Here is an 18,642-nt window from a genome sequence, read left to right as displayed (position 1 = left end):
TCATCTTCAATGCTCTTGCTCATGGAAGGAGTTTTTCACTCAAAATTTGACGATATATGGCCTCATTCAGACTTTCCTTTTCACGGATCAGTTGTCCTTGTCTCTTTGCTGGAAAACAACTCCAAATAATATTTCCACCCCCATGCTTTACAGTAGGGATAGTGTTCTTTGGATGCAACTCAGAATTATTTCTCCTCCAAACACAACTTGTAGAGTTTTTACCAAAAAGTTATTTTTTGGTTTCATCTGACTGTAGCCTGATGGCAGCCTTTGTTACTTTGGTCCCAGCTCTCTGCAGGCCATTCTATAGGTCTCCTCGTGTGGTTCTGGGATTTCTGCTCTCCGTTCTTGTGATCATTTTGACCCCACGGGGTGAGATCTTCTGACCCTATATGGAAGGAGATTAACAGTGGTCTTGTATGTACTCCACTTCCTAATATTTGCTCCCACAGTTGATTTCTTCACACCGAGCTGCTTACCTATTGCAGATTTAGTCTTTTCAGTCTGGTGCAGGTCAACAATTTTGTTTCTGGTGTCCTGAGACAGCTCTTTGGTCTCGGCCATAGTGAAGTTTGGAGTGTGACTGTTTGAGGTTGTGGACAGGTGTCTTAGAAAAAATTGTTCAAGCAGATGCCAGGTAACAGGTGGAGGACACATGGTCCTCTTACAGAAGACCCTACAGGTCTGTGAAAACCAGAAATCTTGCTTGTTTGTAGGTGACCACATACCTATTTTCCACCATAGTTTGAAAATAAACACTTTAAAAGCAAGAAAGTTTTTTTTTCTGGATTATTGTTCTCATTTTGTCTCTCATAGTTGAAGTATGCCTATAATGAAACTGACAGACCTCTCTCTTGCACAATTGATGGCTGACTAAATACTGACTAAATAGTTGTTTGTGACAAGTGTATCATGAAGTATTTGTAAGGCTAATGTAAATTGCAGGCACTCGTGACGTATGGGTGATCCTGCTGTACGGTGCCCTTACGCCACACTCTAGAACATGGGTCTACAACCTTTAACACTTACAGAGCCATATAGGTTAAATTCTCACTTAACACAGTGGGAGCCACAAAGTCCTACTTCACCCTTTAGAAAAGAACAGCAATCCTTAGGATTTTTGTTGTTGTGGCTATTATGATAAGAAAAAACTTGTGTTTCTGAAATGATTAAAACCTAAATATAGAAAAAAACTGCATTTGTTTCTAACTACCATATAGTTGATAACTTTTAAAAGTTTTTTTATAAGTTTGTTAGATCTAAAAAAAAAAAAAAATCAAGTCCCAGCTAACTGAATTACCCTTACTGTATTTTTGAAACTTTAAGGTGCACGTAAACCCTTTGATGATGATGATTATTAATATAATTTATTTATTTTTTAATGGACAGTCGGGTGCACCAATCAGGTTCACTTTATGTATGAATTATGGTTGGGGTTGACCGGGTTTTCATCAGTACATGGCACCCGAAAATCCGTCAAATTGTTTTTTGGTATGACTTTTTTTCACTTCAAAGCACTTGGGAAGCTGTAGTCAGAAGCCTGGCAAAACAATGCGTTCAACTGTTGTGAATGAGTTGGGACAAGTTTGACTTATTTGATTGTTTTATTTTGCTTCATGTATCTTATTGTCTAAAAAATACATTCCTTTTTAAAATTTAAAGTATTTTATCATTCTTCAACCAAAGAGCCACAATAGATGGATCAAAGAGCCACACATGACTTCAGAATCTCAGGTTGTAGACCCCTGCTCTAGACGTTAATACAGTGTGAGTAATGGCCACGCATATTAATGCTGCATGCTTGAGGTGTGTAAGTGATATGTAAGTCCCAGTTGGGTGCCATAGGATGCCCACACAAATTACACTTTGATTGCCAAACATCCTGAATTCTAATAGTCAGGCTGAATACAAAAACCCATTCTTGTCATGTGAGCAGCACTCAAAAATCGTGTGTTGAATAAGTGTTCGCTACGACCTGTTGCCTGTAGTATGGTTGAAAAAAAAAAAAAAATGTGCATGAACTTTTTGGCTCTACTGGCTCACTAAGCAGTCTACGACCTTGCTATTTAGTATGGCGCACCAGGTACAAGTTTGCCCATTTTCCACTTGTAGAGAGCCTTTTTCTTCCTGTAAGGGCAGTTGTTTACATTTTATGTTCTTTTTTCTTTTCTGTGTTCATCTACTTCCTGTTGAGTTGTTTCTTTGCGCTCGAGTTCTTGTTTGCACTGCTCCAGATTTGCTTTCAGTTCTACTTTACTCAATCAGATATTTACACGATTCCCATGAGTAGTCTCTTCACTTAATTTATTCTGAAGTCTCTCTGGGAGTCTCTCATTTCTCATGCAGGAACTAATGGTTCCCAGGGGATCCAGCAAAGCAACCACAAACCTGTCTTTGATTTTACTTTTAGTGGTTATGCAATCGATAGTTCAGCCTCACAAGAGGAGTCTTGATATTATTTTCCTCAGATTAAAAAATAAATAAATATAAAAAGTGTTAATGTTGCTACTGTGAAGGCTTTCTATTCTAACAAATGTGTGCTTAGTATTCATTCACTACATTTGTGATTCATCCATGCCAATGTACAGTTAAACAGCTCCCACTGTTTTTAATCACATTTCTGTTAGAAAAGGGACAAAATCTATAATGGTATACTTCACATGTTAGATTCCCACTGCTTTTCATTTCCGTGTATCTCCCTGCCCTGCAGGTTTGTGCAAACATTTTAAACTGATGTCTGCAACAATCTGTCTTTAACCAAAGAGCTTGTTGCTAATGACAGTCCCCAGACTCGAATTTTAACAGTAATGAGTTGGAAGATGTATTTGGTGTATGCGAAGACAGTGGTGCAGAGTGATAAGTGAAATAATTGTGTTTTTAGAGAAAACCACCGTCTCACAAGCACATGCTGTTCTTTTCAAATTAACCCCAGTAGTGAGAAGTATTAATTTGCTTAACATGTGGTAATGTGACAGTTAAAAAGGGATTGGAAATACTGAGTGAAAATACTCAGTTTGGTTAAGAAGAGAAAAGAAATAAAACCCAGTTCCACATAAATGTTTGGAAAAACAATACATTATTTAACATAGTAGAACCCTTCCTCTTAAAAATCTACTGTTTGGAAATGAATAGCAGATTTTCATATGTTTAAAGGTATATATAAAGGTATATATTTTAGGTTTATATTTTTGTTAGTATATTTCAATTATTCTGTGATTAATTCAAGTTGCTAGAGTTTTATAATTGAAAAGATCTTCAGTTACTGCCCCCACCCCAAAAAAGCCACTTGTTCCTAACATTATTCAAATTAAATTATATGACTTTGCAGCAATTCTGTACTGCTGCATTATTTAAGTTAACATTATTTCTAGCAGGGCTCCAATGGTCCATGCCAAATTAAATGTCTGAGAAAAAAAAATAATAATAAAATTTCTGTTTTTCAAGAAGTCTGCTCTCTGAAGTTGCAGTGCCTCACTTTTGTTTAGCATGAATTTTGGAAGTAAAATTTGCCAAAAACAATTTTAGCCATCACTTTGATGAACTCTTAACCAGTCACAAAGAATGAAGCCACAGACATAAGGAACTTCTAAACCGGCTTAAATGTTGTACATACCTTTATTTATTTTTTATATTTTACAATTATTTATGCTTTGTCTTTGTTTGCTTATTTTTTTACCTGAGAGCATACGTCACCAAAGCCAATTTCCTTGTATGTGCCCTCAGATTTGGCAATTAAAGTTGATTCTGATAGCAAGTTTTCTTTACAAAAAAAGCAAAAAACTGCAGAGTAACTATGAGTAACTTTTATATTTAATGAGTTGAACAGCGTTGTGAGGTTGGCACTCTTTAAATTTAAGTTTAACATTCGAAAAGCACAGTGCACTTTTGATTGAATACATGCAAAATTCTAGCTAAATATTTGCTAGACTTCCTTTGAAAAGGAACGCCACATTTGTGCAGTGCTCCTTTTTGTGAATCCAGGTTGTAGTACTCATCAATTTGGACATTTTCGTAATTGCTACATTTAACTCTGTTTTTGCTTTTGTTTTGCATTGAAAATATTAGAGTTGAATTGCGCCAAAATCTTACAACTGTCATCATAGTATATATCTCTAACATTCAGAGAGGCAAAAATAAATGTATGGAAAGTTGAAAAAAGCTGTTTGTTGTGTTCGTTTCATAAACTGATGCAATCACTGCAGTCGTTTTCTGGTGAAATGCTTGTTTTACACACACACACGCACAGAATAAAATAAAAAGGAGGAGTTTTTCTCCATCTGTGTGAATTCATGCATCGTATTATTTTTGTTCCTCTATTCGTCTGCATGTCTTTTCTTTTTTTTTTTTTTTTCCTCACCACGGCTCGTAGGAGATATTCTGGCTACAAAGGCCTCCTTTTGTCTGACAGTTGATAAGGTATATTACATTTTTGGCTCCTGCAGTCCTCTCACCTCCCTGGAAAGAAGCCATTACCTCCCACAGTTACGATAGGCAATAGTTCCAAACTGAGGGGTTTTTGTGCTATTCGCTCTCTTCTTGACTGAAGACTTCTCAGGGATGTTGTATTTGCTGACTTCTGGGGTACTTTCATTAAGTGGAATATTTGTGTATTGTATTTAAAATGTTTGTTTTTATAAATGTGTTTGCAGATTTTGCTGGGCATTGTTTTCATCCTGGTTGCCCTGCTGTTCATCATTGCCCTTTTCATTTCTAAGTAAGTCATGACCTAATTTCCTAAATGTGTTTTAGCTTAATATTTCATAAAAAGGAAACAATCAAAACATTAATCTTTTAATTGATATTATATTGTTTATAAAATGCTAATACTTTTTTGTCTATGTTTTTTATAGTTTAGACAAAGCTCTCCACTCTGCTGGCATCAGCTCTGGGTTCATCATCTTTGGCACCAACCTGACTAATCCGCTTAATGAACTTCTTTTAGCCTTACAACCTGTGAGTATCCTCTCATCTCTTCTGCTTAAAAAGATATTATCTTTATCAAGATAGACTTAATATCCATTTTTGCTCCCTTTATTGTTATCCTTAATAAATCCTAATCTAAAAGCTTCATCAAACGGTTGATTTTCATTCTGAGAATGTCTTCTTCGCTGCCTTTGCATAAATCATTTACATTTTTGTACCACGTTTAACCCTAGTAGGCTTTTATACCTATTTGTTGTTTTAGAATCTATGATTTATTTGAAATAACATAATTATCTAAGAAAACTTAGTAGGGACTTTACATTCAGAGTTGTTGAATCTGTAGGTGGGAACATAGTGGGTGCTAAATTGTACAAACTGCTTTTTGTTAACCAGATGATAATTGTAGAGCTGTTCATTTTGACCTGCAGGGCAGTACAAATAAATCAAAAGCGTCAGCTTTCTCTAGATAATAACTGTTCTCACGTTCTTAATAGCATGCTCAATTGAATTATTGGGTAACAGTTTGATGAAAATGTGCATTTTTTTCATTGTTTGTGTCTTGTATATTTCTTTACGCTTCTTTTAAAGCTTCCTAAAAATAAATTGTTGAGATACAATTTTGAAGTAGTTTTTTAGGGTTGTCTATTAGGTGTGTGTTTTGGCAAGAGTCTGGCAAAACGATATATATCACGATACACATGTCATTGTATGATACGTAGCCCGTTATATCCCAAAACAGTACTAGACAGAATTTCACTATTATTTTAAAATTGTCTTAAGAATTACCTGAATATTAATACAAAATTGTAAAAGTAAAATACATGTTATTTATAAATTGTGTATATATTAGAATATTAGAACATTAAACACTGTAACTGTATCTCATAAGCAAGTAGCTTTTAATCATGGTGCTTTTCTTTTGGTAATTTAGGAAACATTTATATAGAAAACAAGACTGAACTTCATGTTTGCTTTCAGATGATAATTAAATATCGACTTGGTGGTATTTTAAATTGATACAAGTATCACCAAATAAAGTATTGCAATATTTGACTGATCGATTTTTTTTCTTATTATTTATACTATTCCACTGACAGTTCATTCATAGATAGGATCAAATACCAGAGATTACACACAAACAGATGTATAATTTGGAAATTAGCCTTCAAGATGATTTTTCATGCATATGTGTGAAAGTGTGCTCCTTTTGATTGCAGGTTTTTCCTCTGGATTACATCCTGATCACCGTCATCACCATGTACTTTGTATTCACCTCCATGGCCGGAATTCGCAACATGGGCATCTGGTTCTTCTGGATCAGAGTAAGCTACAACACTCTTAGTTTTTCAGTTTGACTAATGTAAATTTAATAACCCATAAAGATGAATGAGGTTTAACTTCCCTTTGGGGAGCCGTGAAGTGAAATGTAACTTTTTCTGAAGTTGGTCTTTAATGCGTTCTTCTTTAGCTGTACAAAATAAGACCCAAGAGAACCCGTCCCCAGGCTCTTCTCTTCCTCTGCATGATCCTACTTCTGATTGTTCTACACACCAGCTACATGATCTACAGTCTGGCCCCACAATATGTCATGTATGGCAGCCAGAAATACCTTGTGCAGGTGAGAAAATAGCCATGTTCGTTTCATGTACTTTCTAGGTCTCGGGTCTGTCTGGTGAGAGTTAGCTGAGGGGTGGGCTTGGAACTACAGCAGTGTCTGTCAGCGTGCTCAAAGCTCTCTGGTTCAGATTTGTGTAGGTTGTGGTGTGGTCTCTGTGGGCAGGCAGTCATGTTTTTACGTTCATGTTCTTTTTTTGTATGCTGTCTATGTGTCTCACTTCTTTATTTGGCTGTGTGTGCCACTTACAGTCTGTGTGATCAACTGTTTTTTTTTTCCTTCTCTTATTCTGTGCCACATTCTGCTTGACTTCCTCTTGATTTTTTGTGAAAAAAATTCAGATGCATGATTTTTTTATTACCTTTTTTTCCAAAGTAAAAAAAAAATGTCTTAAGATTTTTTTCTTTTTTTGCTTTACCATCCAGATACCATCTGGAAACACCACTACTGACACCACAAGGACATGTGATGCCGATGCACCAGAGGGTGAGTTTACCATCGCTGTCGCCGCAAAGAGGGTGACAAAAATCCACCAGTTAGTTTCATATGAAACAATAAAACTTAAACAAGCTAGATGATGATCTGTTGTAGTTTTTTTTATACTTCTTTCATTTCCCAAGAAAATCACATATTGTAACTAAAAGTTAAGTTTTTGTTTGTCCACAATATGCTCAATCTTGTTTAAAAAATAAGAGTTTAAAACACTTTAGTGGCACTACCAAGCAGTTGTGTACAAATTAAATCAATGTCTCCTTACATTTCTGGTAAATTGTATGTTTGGCCACATGAGTCTCAGCTACCCCACTCATTTGGTGTCAAAGTGGATCGTTACCTCTTTCTTGTTATATTTTTTCTAGAGTTTATCCTGTAGTATTTGAAATGTGAATAACAAAAGCTTTTCAGTTCTTTAGAACTTCCTTCCATTCATGGAAACATGAGACAGTATTTTCTGACCTCCTCAGAATTTCTCGAAATATCCTGCAGCAACTACTAGCCTACAAGGCTTCCCCTGATAACTTTTTGTTTCCAGGAAATTATTTGCAGGAAATCTACTAATGTTTACGTCATCTTTGTGACCAAGTTCAGATTTCACTGCATAGTTCAGGGGTCTGCAACCCTGAGGCTCCAGAGCCACATGTGACTCTTTTTTCCCCTCCATTGTGACTCTCTGGCTGAAGAAAAGTGAAATGTTTTTCATTTTAAAAAGTAACACATTTTTCAGACTACATGGCACATCTAGGGAAACATAACAGTGATATAAGTCAAACTTTAATCGTATGTATTACTCTGCGAGGCTCCTGACTACAGTAGCTGAAATGCTCCAACAATCCATCAAGCTGTATGGCTTTATAGTTTACCAAACCTTTTAATGGATTTTTGAGCGCTGCGTATCACAGAAAAATGGTTTGAGGTCAGTAAGCAAAACCAGAATTCATACATAAAGTATGTCCATTTTATGAAAAGAAAAAAACGGCAAAGGTTAATTAGTTATCTCTGATTTATTTTCAGTTTGTCAGATTTACAAATGTATGGCCAAGGTGGACCAACAAAAATAAACTGCGTATATATATATATATATATTTGTTTTGTTTGTTTGTTTGTGTTATCACTGCTGGCATTACTCTTCCTACAAGGCTACAACTACATTTTTGACAGTGAGATGATCCTTTATGGAACAAAGTGTCTTTTATTTTGAAAGGAAACTATATAAACCTAATTTTGGAATTAGGTTTTTTTTAAAAAAAAATGCTGTTTTGTCTTTATGTTTGAGCTTTATTTACCCCAATAAGCAATAGGTCAGTTTTTTTTTTTTTTTATCATAATAGTAGCAAAAACATAAATATAAATCAGTGTTTTATTTTTCTAAAGGGTAAAGTAAGACTTCATGTCTACCACTAGGTGTTGGTCAATGAGAAATCGTCCAAATGGCTTTTTAAATGTTGAAAGTCGCAGACCCCTGGTGTAGTTTAAAAAACTATAAGCTCCCGAACATATATTAGACAGGAGTCAACTATTCTTTTAGTGTCTTTTTTCATTTAAAATTAGTAAAATTACATTATGTCGGTTTTAGTTGCTTGGATTACATTTGTTGCTCAATTAAGTTACATCCAGTTGATCTACTTATGTTCACAATTTGCGATTATGTTATTACTGCCAACATAAAGCAATTACACAGACTAACAATTATCCTGTAATACTTCTTTTCACAAGACAATTCAGACAGCATTGTGGAAATTAATGTGTCTTTTTTTCTCTATAACACATTTTTCTGCTTAAATGTAACAATTCAGCTGAAGCAGATTTAGTCATGATTCTACACTGCTTCATCATGATGGTTTATTTGAGCATATACCCAGTGTTTTCTAAGAACACTGGAGACATAAAGGGCTGTATTTTACTGATGATGAGTCATAAAAGCCAGTTTCAGCTTTTCCAAAACCAATTAGCATTTTCTTAGTATACAGGTGCTACAATAACTTGACGGACAGAATTTCTAACTTCTCATTTGAGCAGCTTGGAGGATTTTTTTTTTTTTTTGGCCATCTTGAAAACAGCTCCTGCTTTCATAACAGCCGTTGTACCACCTGCCATGTTCAAGAGGAAATGTCAAGCTGCGACAACACATGCAACCCAGAATGAGTACAATCTCTAATCAGCTAATACCATTTGTATGTAACAGGTGAAGCTCTTTATTCAGAAGTGATTGAAAAGACCCTTTTCTTTTCATGATACTTAGAGAACCTATTTTGTGTAAGAATATAGACCTTTATGTTCTTCCATTTTATTAGCAAAGTGGAACAAATTGATTTTTAAAAAGGTGTTCAGCAAAGCAGGTGAAATTCCACACCTTAAAGCCTTAAGCACAAATGCTCTTACAGGTGGATACGGGCTGTTTGCGGATACAAAAATGAGCTAACTTGATACAAAGATGGGCCGCAGGAAATATCAAAGTTGTAGCCTGCTCTATGAGCCCATAGAGCGAAAATAATGCATATTGTTTTGCTGCAGTCCACAGGTTGTAGCAAACAGTTAAGCAACATGGAAGAGTAAAGTATGGGTGAAGTAGGTTATACGGGTCGTATGGATATTTCATTTTTAAGGGGGTTGAGGAGTCTACATGAAAAAGATGAAGAGTGAGCAGAACTTTTGGAGGCTTCACACTTAAAGGAGATTCATCTAAATATAAATTAAAATAGATCAGCTTTTGGACCCAAATCTCACATTTCACACCTGTTATGCTCCATCCTGCCCTTCAGTTAGAGGTCTAGACAGCTGCATCATAGTCTCTTCCCCGCAATTGCCTATCATATTCACCTGCATGTCACCAAAAGAAAACAAAAACAAAAAAAAAATGCAGGTGATTTGTCACCTGCAGACCATCACCTGTAAAAATGTTAGTGTCAGTCCCAGAACACTCAAAGTCCCACTCAAATCATCTTTTGATCTTTTGTAAAAGTGGTCTTATTAATTATGATTTTGCTGTTTTTAGCCTAAATTAAGAACTTTTGAATTTTTCACGGACATAGTTTCTGCAGAGCCTCACTAGTTCATCAGAAATATGCCTCTAAGTTGTGGGTGGAACCAATGGTGGACACTAAGCCTGCCCTCATTTCCCATCATCCCTTTGTTTACACTCTGTTCCGCTAGGTGACAGCCCCTCACACCCCAAGCTAACTTTACTGGTCCAACAAAAATGGGAAGTAATATTAGAGTTATCGACTGAAGCTATATTTTTTAGCTCGGACGAAGAAAACAAAGACGTTCAGGGATCTATTAATTGTACAAGTGGATGAATCCGATTGGAGCGGAGCAGGAAGCTTGTGGCTTGCTGATTGTAGTTTTTAAAACAACTACAAACCATTAAAAAAAAGTTTCATCTGCAATTTGAATAAAGAAATACTCAGAAATGCAGTTTTAATCTTAATTCTAACTATATATGTCCTCCTATATGAGAAAAATGCTTACAAGATGTTAAAAAACACCAATTAAACAATTTAATTGGAGTGGGTCTTTAAGACCTAAGCAGGTTAGGACTCTGCAGCACCTCTTAAACCGTAACTTGAGTCATAAATTGTGGTGCTGTGGAAGACATCAGCACCAGAAACATGTCAGTCCTGAAAGACTTCTGACCTGTTGCCCTGACAACCCAGACAATGCAAGTCCTGTAGCTTTTATCACAAGCTTGTTATTGACAACAAGCAAAAAAAATTCTCAGCAAGCTCTGCAGAGCGTACTCCCCCTGTGCATGATTTAAAGATCCCTGCATCATCGAGGCCATTTTCAGGAGCAGCATTGTGAGAATCATTATCTGTTTTTTTTTATTCAAATTTTACACCATCTTGTTTGCATTGCTTTAAACAAAACAAAAAAAAAGTCAGAAAACACAGATGGATTCCTTCACAACCTCCTGGAATATTGACCTCCAAACAGACGGAGCTCAGTTCCTGAAGCTGGAGAGTTGTCTGTCTCTAATGACTCTAAGACTGTTTGATTGATCAGTGGTGGACAAGGCGCTAAGTGCAAAAAAGTACTGCACTTATTCGTGGCATGGTCTGGGAGCAGTTTGCGCCTCTTGAATACAAAAGAGCTTGAAGGAGATGGAGGGATTTGCTAAAAACAGCATTTCCATCCTGTAGGAAGCAGTGTGCGCTGTAAGGAACAACAGATGACTGCATGCCCACTGCATTTACAGTAATTACAAGCACAAAAGTCGTGTGAAAAAGTTTAAAATAAAACTTGAGTGAAATTGAACCAAAGGAGAAAAGCCTATCAGGAGCTGAGGCAGACAGAAACTTAATGGTTTGTCTAGAAGCAGGAAGACAAAGCTGCATGTCAAAAAAGAGACAGTATCAGCTCGATCAGCCCTCACTGTGTAATTGATACAGTCTTGTTCAAAAGGAAGAGCATTTTTTTTTTTCATGAAGTTGATGAGGGAAGAGGCTGGCAGGAGGAGCAAAGATCAGGTCAAGACGGACGGTTTTTGAAAGACTCCAACCTGTAGAGAAAATTAACCCCACAACCCACCTACACTGGGATCTTGTACATATTTATAGGGTAATTCCTCAGCTACAGACTCAACTTCATTAGCCTCATGTAAGATTTTGCTCCTTGTGCTGTTGGTTTCATTTGATGTAAACAGTAATCCCATTCCACCGAGGAAGCTTAAGACCCTCAAAACAAGGCAGTATTGATCTGTACCAGCTGACAAACTCTGGTGCTCTTCCCCCTTGTTAGAACCAAACTCTAAGCACGGCCTGATACGTCTCCAGAGACATATTTAGCTTACGAGCAAGTCACAGTTCAGAACAATGTTTCCCTTCCTCCAGTACTGTCTTCATATGTGCCTTCAGAAGCTTTAGAATGTCAGTATGTTCTCCATTTGCAGCTCTGCATCATTTTTAAATTGTGTTCATAACCAACGCAGTTTATTTTCTTTTTGTCCTCATCCTGAACAAACTGATGGGAGTAAGAGCCTCTTCAGTGGACAGATTTTATTCTTACGCCTATATATTCTTGAATAAATACCTTTCATTTTGGAGGACAATCTTTATTTTTGTATGCATTATTGTGTGTTTTCCTGTTTATTTTGAACTGGATATAAGAGTGAAAGGAATGTGTAGGGGGTGTTTGGGAGAAGAGGAGAAACACTATAAAAAAATTTGATCTTGACTCCTGTGTTACAGATATAAAACACATTGTTCAGATATCCAAAGGAAAAAAAACTACATCTAATTTTTGTAAACAACTTCATTTCTTTGTCAGCAAAATTGTATAAACAAGTCCACCTTTCCCATCTTTACTGTTCTGAAGATCATGATGTCCTCCAGAGTGAGTGTAGATGATATATTTTGAAGTACTTTGTGTTTAGGTTCTGATGCCATGTAGAGCTGAAGCACTGGGGCATGAACCTAGTTTATACTATTCTGATGTATAACAACAATAATATTTGTGAATCTGTTCCATCTGTCTGGATTAATGCACATTTGACTCAAATCTCTGAGTGTATTGCTGCTTTAGGATACTTCAGTATGTGATAGAATGAGTGTACTTTCTGTATATTATCTTTTGAACATATTGACTGAGGGGGTGTCACATGTGGTTTTCTGTAGAGTTTTGATAGTTTCTTCACTCTTCTAAAAGTGGTATCAATAAAAAAATAATGATTGCTTTTAAAGGGTGATATTTTCTGTCATTGGTCTGAAACAAGCAAAGATTGTGCAGTAGGGAGAAAATATTTAAACACTATCATTACAGACGTGTATAAATGGACATTTATCTGTTCACTCAGTGTGTTCAAGAGAGTTGCATTAGCTCATATTCTGGCTAAAGAGATACTTCTCTTTGAATTAATCCATTGTATCACTTCTGGCCTAGAAGAGGGTAGAAGTCAAGCAGGAGACTGATTAGCCAGCTGGACGCAGTGGGGGTAATGGCAACAACATATTGGCGAGCGAGCGGGCTGTGCCAAAATCCCCATTATCTGCCTTCAATGAATCCTCAGCAGTTAGCAGACATGGCCCCAAAAATCAAAACCTAAAGTTCTTTTTTTGCATTACACTTGATTTTTTTTTGTTTGTTTGTCTTTTCTTCAAAGGATTTGATGAGGGCAGTGGACATTATTTTACACAGCAGGGATACATCCAGATGAAAGTCCTAGACTTATGTCTTTGTAGCAGCAAAACTCTTTCAGATCTCCTCATTAGATGAATTAGTGTCTGTATTTTTAACATTTCTTAGTATTTATTTTAAATATCACAGAACATGTTAGTTTTTGTTTTAATAGCCAATCCAGTAAATATAGTCTTTTTTGTGTTTTTAACATGTTCTTGTCGCATTTTTCTCAGTATTTTCCTGAGTATTTCTTATTTCAAATCGTGTTGGATCTGAAAACTGGATGCCAGAAAAACCTGGGGCTACGTACACAACCACTGACTGGGCATGCCAACGTCTCTCCTATCACTCCCCGCCTCTGCCCCCTTGCGCACATTTATGTTCCTCGTCCGAGCTGGCCTCTGGCTCAAAACTGTTCATCTGGATTGATCCAATATTGCTCGCCATTATTTTTTTGTACCCCTAATGCTAGCTTAAAGCGATAAGCACGCGTGTTACAACACTGACGGAGCTCCCATCGATGGAAAGAGGGCGGGGTTGGGCCGAACAGCTCCACACACAAGCCAGAATTGTATATATAATAAGCTACTGCAGCTACGTATAAAATATTTCTTTAAAAAAACAAAGGCTTTTTTTTTATTTTGGGTAAAAACTGCACATTCATAATTAAGAGACTACAGGGAACCATTTTACAAAAGAAAAAATGGTTGGAGTGGGACTTGCACATTTAGAGTAGCATGTATGTGACACCAACTTTAAATGAGTTACCCATTCTGCTGACAATGTAGTGTAATGCATTTTTTTCTCTCCTTTTCTATTAGTTTCATTTTTGTGGACTGTTAATGTTATCAGTTTCATGATCATTTTAATTATTCCTCCATCTCATATTCCCTCTGTTTCATTACATTTCTGTTGTCACTTCATGTCCATCTCCAATCATTCCACCCCTTATCTCACTAATTAACTAATTAACTTCCCCTGACTCGGGCTCAGAGATGTACTCAGCAATATAGCTTTATTTTTATTTTTTGTTTCACATTTTTAAAATAATCAAACTTTAGATCATTTTAGATTAACCAAAATTAGCCAATATTATTAATCTCTTACTGTGTTTACATCACTTCCTCTTCCTCTTAATCCAATGCTTGAATCTGTAATAAATTGCTTGGGAAACGTTGTTTATAATCTAAGTCAAAATCTAAAACCAAATCTGAGTATTACCAGAAGAATCTAAAAACTTGTATTGTTTTATTTTTTTATTTTTTGGCTAAAATCGAGTTAATTTCAAGGTACAGTCAATATCAACAAGTTTAACCACATATTATAGTTTTATCTAAATAAAAGTGTAATAAACTCAGACATGTTCTGTTTTGCCTGAACCTCTTTTTTTCATCTATTAATCTCCTTCAATCATACTAACAGTTTTCCTTTAGTTTAGGCTTTTTAACTGTGATCAGAGGTTAACGTTGACCCTAGAAACATTATATATTAGTTCCCAATAATGAAAACATCCTAACAAACAGGAGTATTTTTATACTACCGACTGGCATCAGTTTCCTAGCAACTTGCCAGTTTCCACAGCCTTGTCTTTAGAAGCTGCAAGGCAAAGACGGTCTCAACTGTATGTGTTGGCTTTAAGGTCTCAGCCACTCAAGCAATTCTCAGCAGGAGATTTCCTCAAAACAACGTCAATGGAACATGTCAATTAGGATCCATTATTCTGGAAAAAACTGCACATCTTTCGCAGAAACTTTAATTTTCTTCACCAATATTTATCTTTGTCCAGTTTTCAGCAACCTAGTAGTTCTGTCAACCAAAAGGAGAAAAAAGCTCTTTTTTCTAGTCTAATACTTTGCACAGCATCAATTTGAATGTATTTTATTAAAGTTGAGTGCTTTTTAAGGTTTCCTGGTATGATCTGGGGCTTATGTTTGGTCAACTCATAGCAGATTACCTGAGTGTTTGCTGTCTTTTGTGTCTGCATTTGCAGGATCTCAGCACTACACAAAGATATTGTCCGCTTCAGAAATTGTTTTTTTGTTAAACTTTCATGACCAAGACCAATATAAGAAGACAGGGATTTTGAAACCAATTCTGTTGAAGGAACATCAGCATCCTCAAAGGACACTTAAGTGAAAGTGCCTTACCGCATTTCCAGATGCTGGTGGAGTGCCGGCTGATGGAGAGGCTTTCAAAGGAGTACCCGGCTTGTGCACGGGTTTCATGCATGTTTTTTCATGTGCGTAGATGAAAGGTATACATGATGAATAAGGGCACCGTAAACCCAGATATCAGGAATAGAGGGGAAATTCCCTGAACTCCCACTGCCTTTTGCTCTTTTAAAAGAACAATAAGGATGTCAAGGTGAAGCTGGTCAAAATGGACGTAATATATTTAGTCAGACCACTGTTGTGAACCATCTGTAGATCTCATTCAGCTGTTCAGCGAAGCAGCTGCAGAACTACAGATGGTTTAGGAAGAGGATGTGGAGTCACAGAAATGACGTTACTTTTTGTTGTCTTAAGGTGGTGTTAAGTTGATGAATAGTTTCCAACTGTTTTGAATGAAATGGTGGATGTGTATTTTTTTTTTTTTTTGGCTCTTTTAATGGGAAATACTTTGAAACACCTCTAATTTTCCCAAAGGCTTTTCTTTGGGCCTTGCAGTTTTGTAGATATCTGACTGTTCTGCACATGGGGTTCAAGTCAGTGTGAGGAGTTGTGTGAGGAACAGTGTGAGAGGAGCAGCTCAGCAGGTTTAGCGATAATGCTCCAGATGGCTCTCCAACATAGTCAGAGCGTCCTCGCTTCGGCTTGGTGGATTTTCTCTCCTCTCGTGAAGTGATGCTGTGTGTGGCAGATCTTATTTATGAGTTTGATCGGAAGGAAAGAGTTCATTTTCTTTTGCTTTTGTTTTCCCTCTATGATGGTTGTGTTTCCGATGAAAGGCTCAAGCGCAGCACGCGTACCATTGGCACTTTCCCGTTTTTTACGTTATCGCGTTCCCTCTCCTTGCCAATATGCACCCATTACTCAGCTTCGGAACGTTTCTGTTATTCCTTTTTCTTTAGCTGGTACGCAAACTCATAAATTAAGAGTTACTACAACACTTTGAAAGGAAAAATCTGACTCGTTGAGTTAGATTTTTTTGTTTTTTCATTTGTATTCTGCACAGACTCGATTCTGTTCAGACTCTCACAGGAGAGATTCTGTTCTGAAGTCTTGCTGCATTGGTAATGACTGCAGTTACCACTGTGATGATGATCATTATAGATCTGTTGGTTTGAGTCATACATTTTATATAAAAAAAAAAAAAATCTCTTGTCTTAGTGATGTATGAAGAGTCTGGTTTACATTCATTACAATCCACTTGTGTCTTCTGTGACTTTTATTTTGTTTATGATTGGTGTTCTCTTTTATTTATTGGTTTATCAGTATTTACACAGACACTAACAGAGTTTTTCTTTCTTTTCTGAGCTGCTTGTCTCATTTGGTTTGCATAAATCTGCTTAAGGTGCCTCTCTATGTATGAATGTTAGCATGTTTTTAGCCTTCGTTTGAGTTCAAAATACAGTCCTATATATACATGGTAAAGCTTTCAACTCATGTGGGAAAAAAAAGAATTAAAAAGCCAAGAAAATGATTTCATTGCTTGAAATGTTCCCATTTTTGTTTTTGTTTGTTTGTTTTTTTTTATGCACCACATGTTCATAGTACTTTTCTCTCTTTTCCAGACCAGTGCACTATGACAAGAACTTATCTTTTCCTGCACAAGTTCTGGTTTTTCAGCACCATCTATTACTTTGGCAACTGGGCCTTTATTGGGGTAAGTCAGACTCTTAATATTCGAAATTTGAAAAAGATCAAAATAGTAAACATTTAAAAGATTCAAGAGTCATTACATATTTTATAGCAAAAAAAAAGAAATTAAGGATGATTTAAAAGCACTTCAGTAAATGTTTTATATTTCAACAGGAAACAAAATGTAACTTTTTGTTGAAGTCATGCAATTACCTTTCTGAAAAATCATATATATTTATTTTAAATTGTGTTTTTTTTTTTTTTTTTTTAGGCGTTCCTCATCGGTCTAGTGGTGTCCTGCTGCAAAGGGAAGAAATCTGTGATCGAAGGAGAGGTGGAAGCTGACGACTCTGACATAAGTGATGATGAATATGTGCATTAAAACAAACGTCATGAGTAGTTCTTGTATCTGGGATGTAGATATTTGAAAGCACAGTTCATTGCATTCTTTTTTGTGTGTGTTTTACAGAGCATTCTGGGTAATTGACAGCTGGATTCCAGCCTTGATTTGAACTGACGCATAAAGCCCACTTAATAGGGCAGTTCAGACCGTTTGTTGTTTCCCGTCTTCATTATTGATGACTTTGGGAATCTTGGAGTTTACTCTAACTCAGTCTTACCCTGAGAATTCACTTGACAGCAATTGATCGCTTGTCAGGTGACTCGTTTATTGCTTCAGCAGAGATGGAAACCTAAACTAATCTAAAACCAAACATTTTTTGTGGACACAAAAATATTTTACATCATTTCTTAACCCTTTCAGCCTTGAAATCAGAAAATCTCATTTTTTTGATAATAAAGACTCCTAACAACATTCATACTATTATACTTTTTCCTCTTTTATTGTTGTTTTTAAAGATTATACACATCTTTGGTGGATTTGACACAGCTTCCTTTTCCATCTAGCTTTTGTTTTTGAAGTATTGTTTCACCTTCATAACAGCTTTTTATGTGAAATGAAAATGATTTGTCGCACCTCCTTGTTTGAGGCTCCAGACATTTGTAGCTTTTAATTGCAAAGTTCAAATAACGGTTTGTCATCTGTGCTGTGAGGAAATGAGAGCTCAGATGAGATGTATGATTCATATTTGTTTTACTGCATCAACTGCAGCTTTGCGACACTTTTAACCACACAAACCATCATTTTCAGTTTAAAATAAAAAAAGGACATCCGTCTGCAGAAACCAAACGCCTGTGGCACATGAATGTATGTCTCCATGATGTGCGCACTCCTCCTTATCCCTACTATTTGGCATTCGTCTCTATAGAAACTGACTCTTTGTCACGTATATTTGCTCGGAGATGTTTGTTTGTTTTGTTCCCTGACATCAGAAGAGAAAAGCAAGTAAAAAATGCAGTTAGAAACGTGGAGATGATGTCTGCACTAGCTGTTGGTACGGTAACGATTCTTCATGTTATTGAAGTTGTGTAATTATGGAATGCTACTGGTATTTAAAAAAATAAAACCATTTCAGATATCCAACATAATGTCATGTCTGGTTTTTTTTTAGTTTGTGCAAACACACTTCCAATTTTTATTCTTTTTATCTCCCATATCCCTGTCTGATTTCTTGTCCCACCACTTTGAAACCAATATGGTTGAAACTTAAGCAACTTACAAAAAAAAAGACATTGAGTGCAGGGATATTTTTGGACAGCTTAGATGTAAAAAGTGAAGTAGATTTTTTTTTA

At 36.2% G+C, this 18,642-nt stretch overlaps 1 protein-coding gene across 1 annotated transcript in view; it reads left to right on the top strand.

Moving 5' to 3' along the window:
* The window catches only part of lmbrd1 (LMBR1 domain containing 1), a 51,053-nt gene extending 32,620 nt beyond the window's left edge, over positions 1-18,433 (top strand). The window contains exons 10-16 of the mRNA XM_024297733.2: positions 4,650-4,714; positions 4,851-4,953; positions 6,141-6,245; positions 6,392-6,541; positions 6,964-7,024; positions 16,884-16,975; positions 17,222-18,433. Of these exons, the coding sequence (XP_024153501.1) occupies positions 4,650-4,714; positions 4,851-4,953; positions 6,141-6,245; positions 6,392-6,541; positions 6,964-7,024; positions 16,884-16,975; positions 17,222-17,332 (687 nt within the window). The 3' untranslated portion in view covers positions 17,333-18,433. The remainder of the gene's footprint in view (positions 1-4,649; positions 4,715-4,850; positions 4,954-6,140; positions 6,246-6,391; positions 6,542-6,963; positions 7,025-16,883; positions 16,976-17,221) is intronic.
* The last annotated feature ends 209 nt before the right edge of the window (positions 18,434-18,642 follow it).

Source organism: Oryzias melastigma, linkage group LG15 (genome assembly GCF_002922805.2).
Source record: "Oryzias melastigma strain HK-1 linkage group LG15, ASM292280v2, whole genome shotgun sequence".
NCBI classification, from domain to species: domain Eukaryota; kingdom Metazoa; phylum Chordata; class Actinopteri; order Beloniformes; family Adrianichthyidae; genus Oryzias; species Oryzias melastigma.
This window is presented reverse-complemented; position numbering and strand designations above follow the sequence as displayed.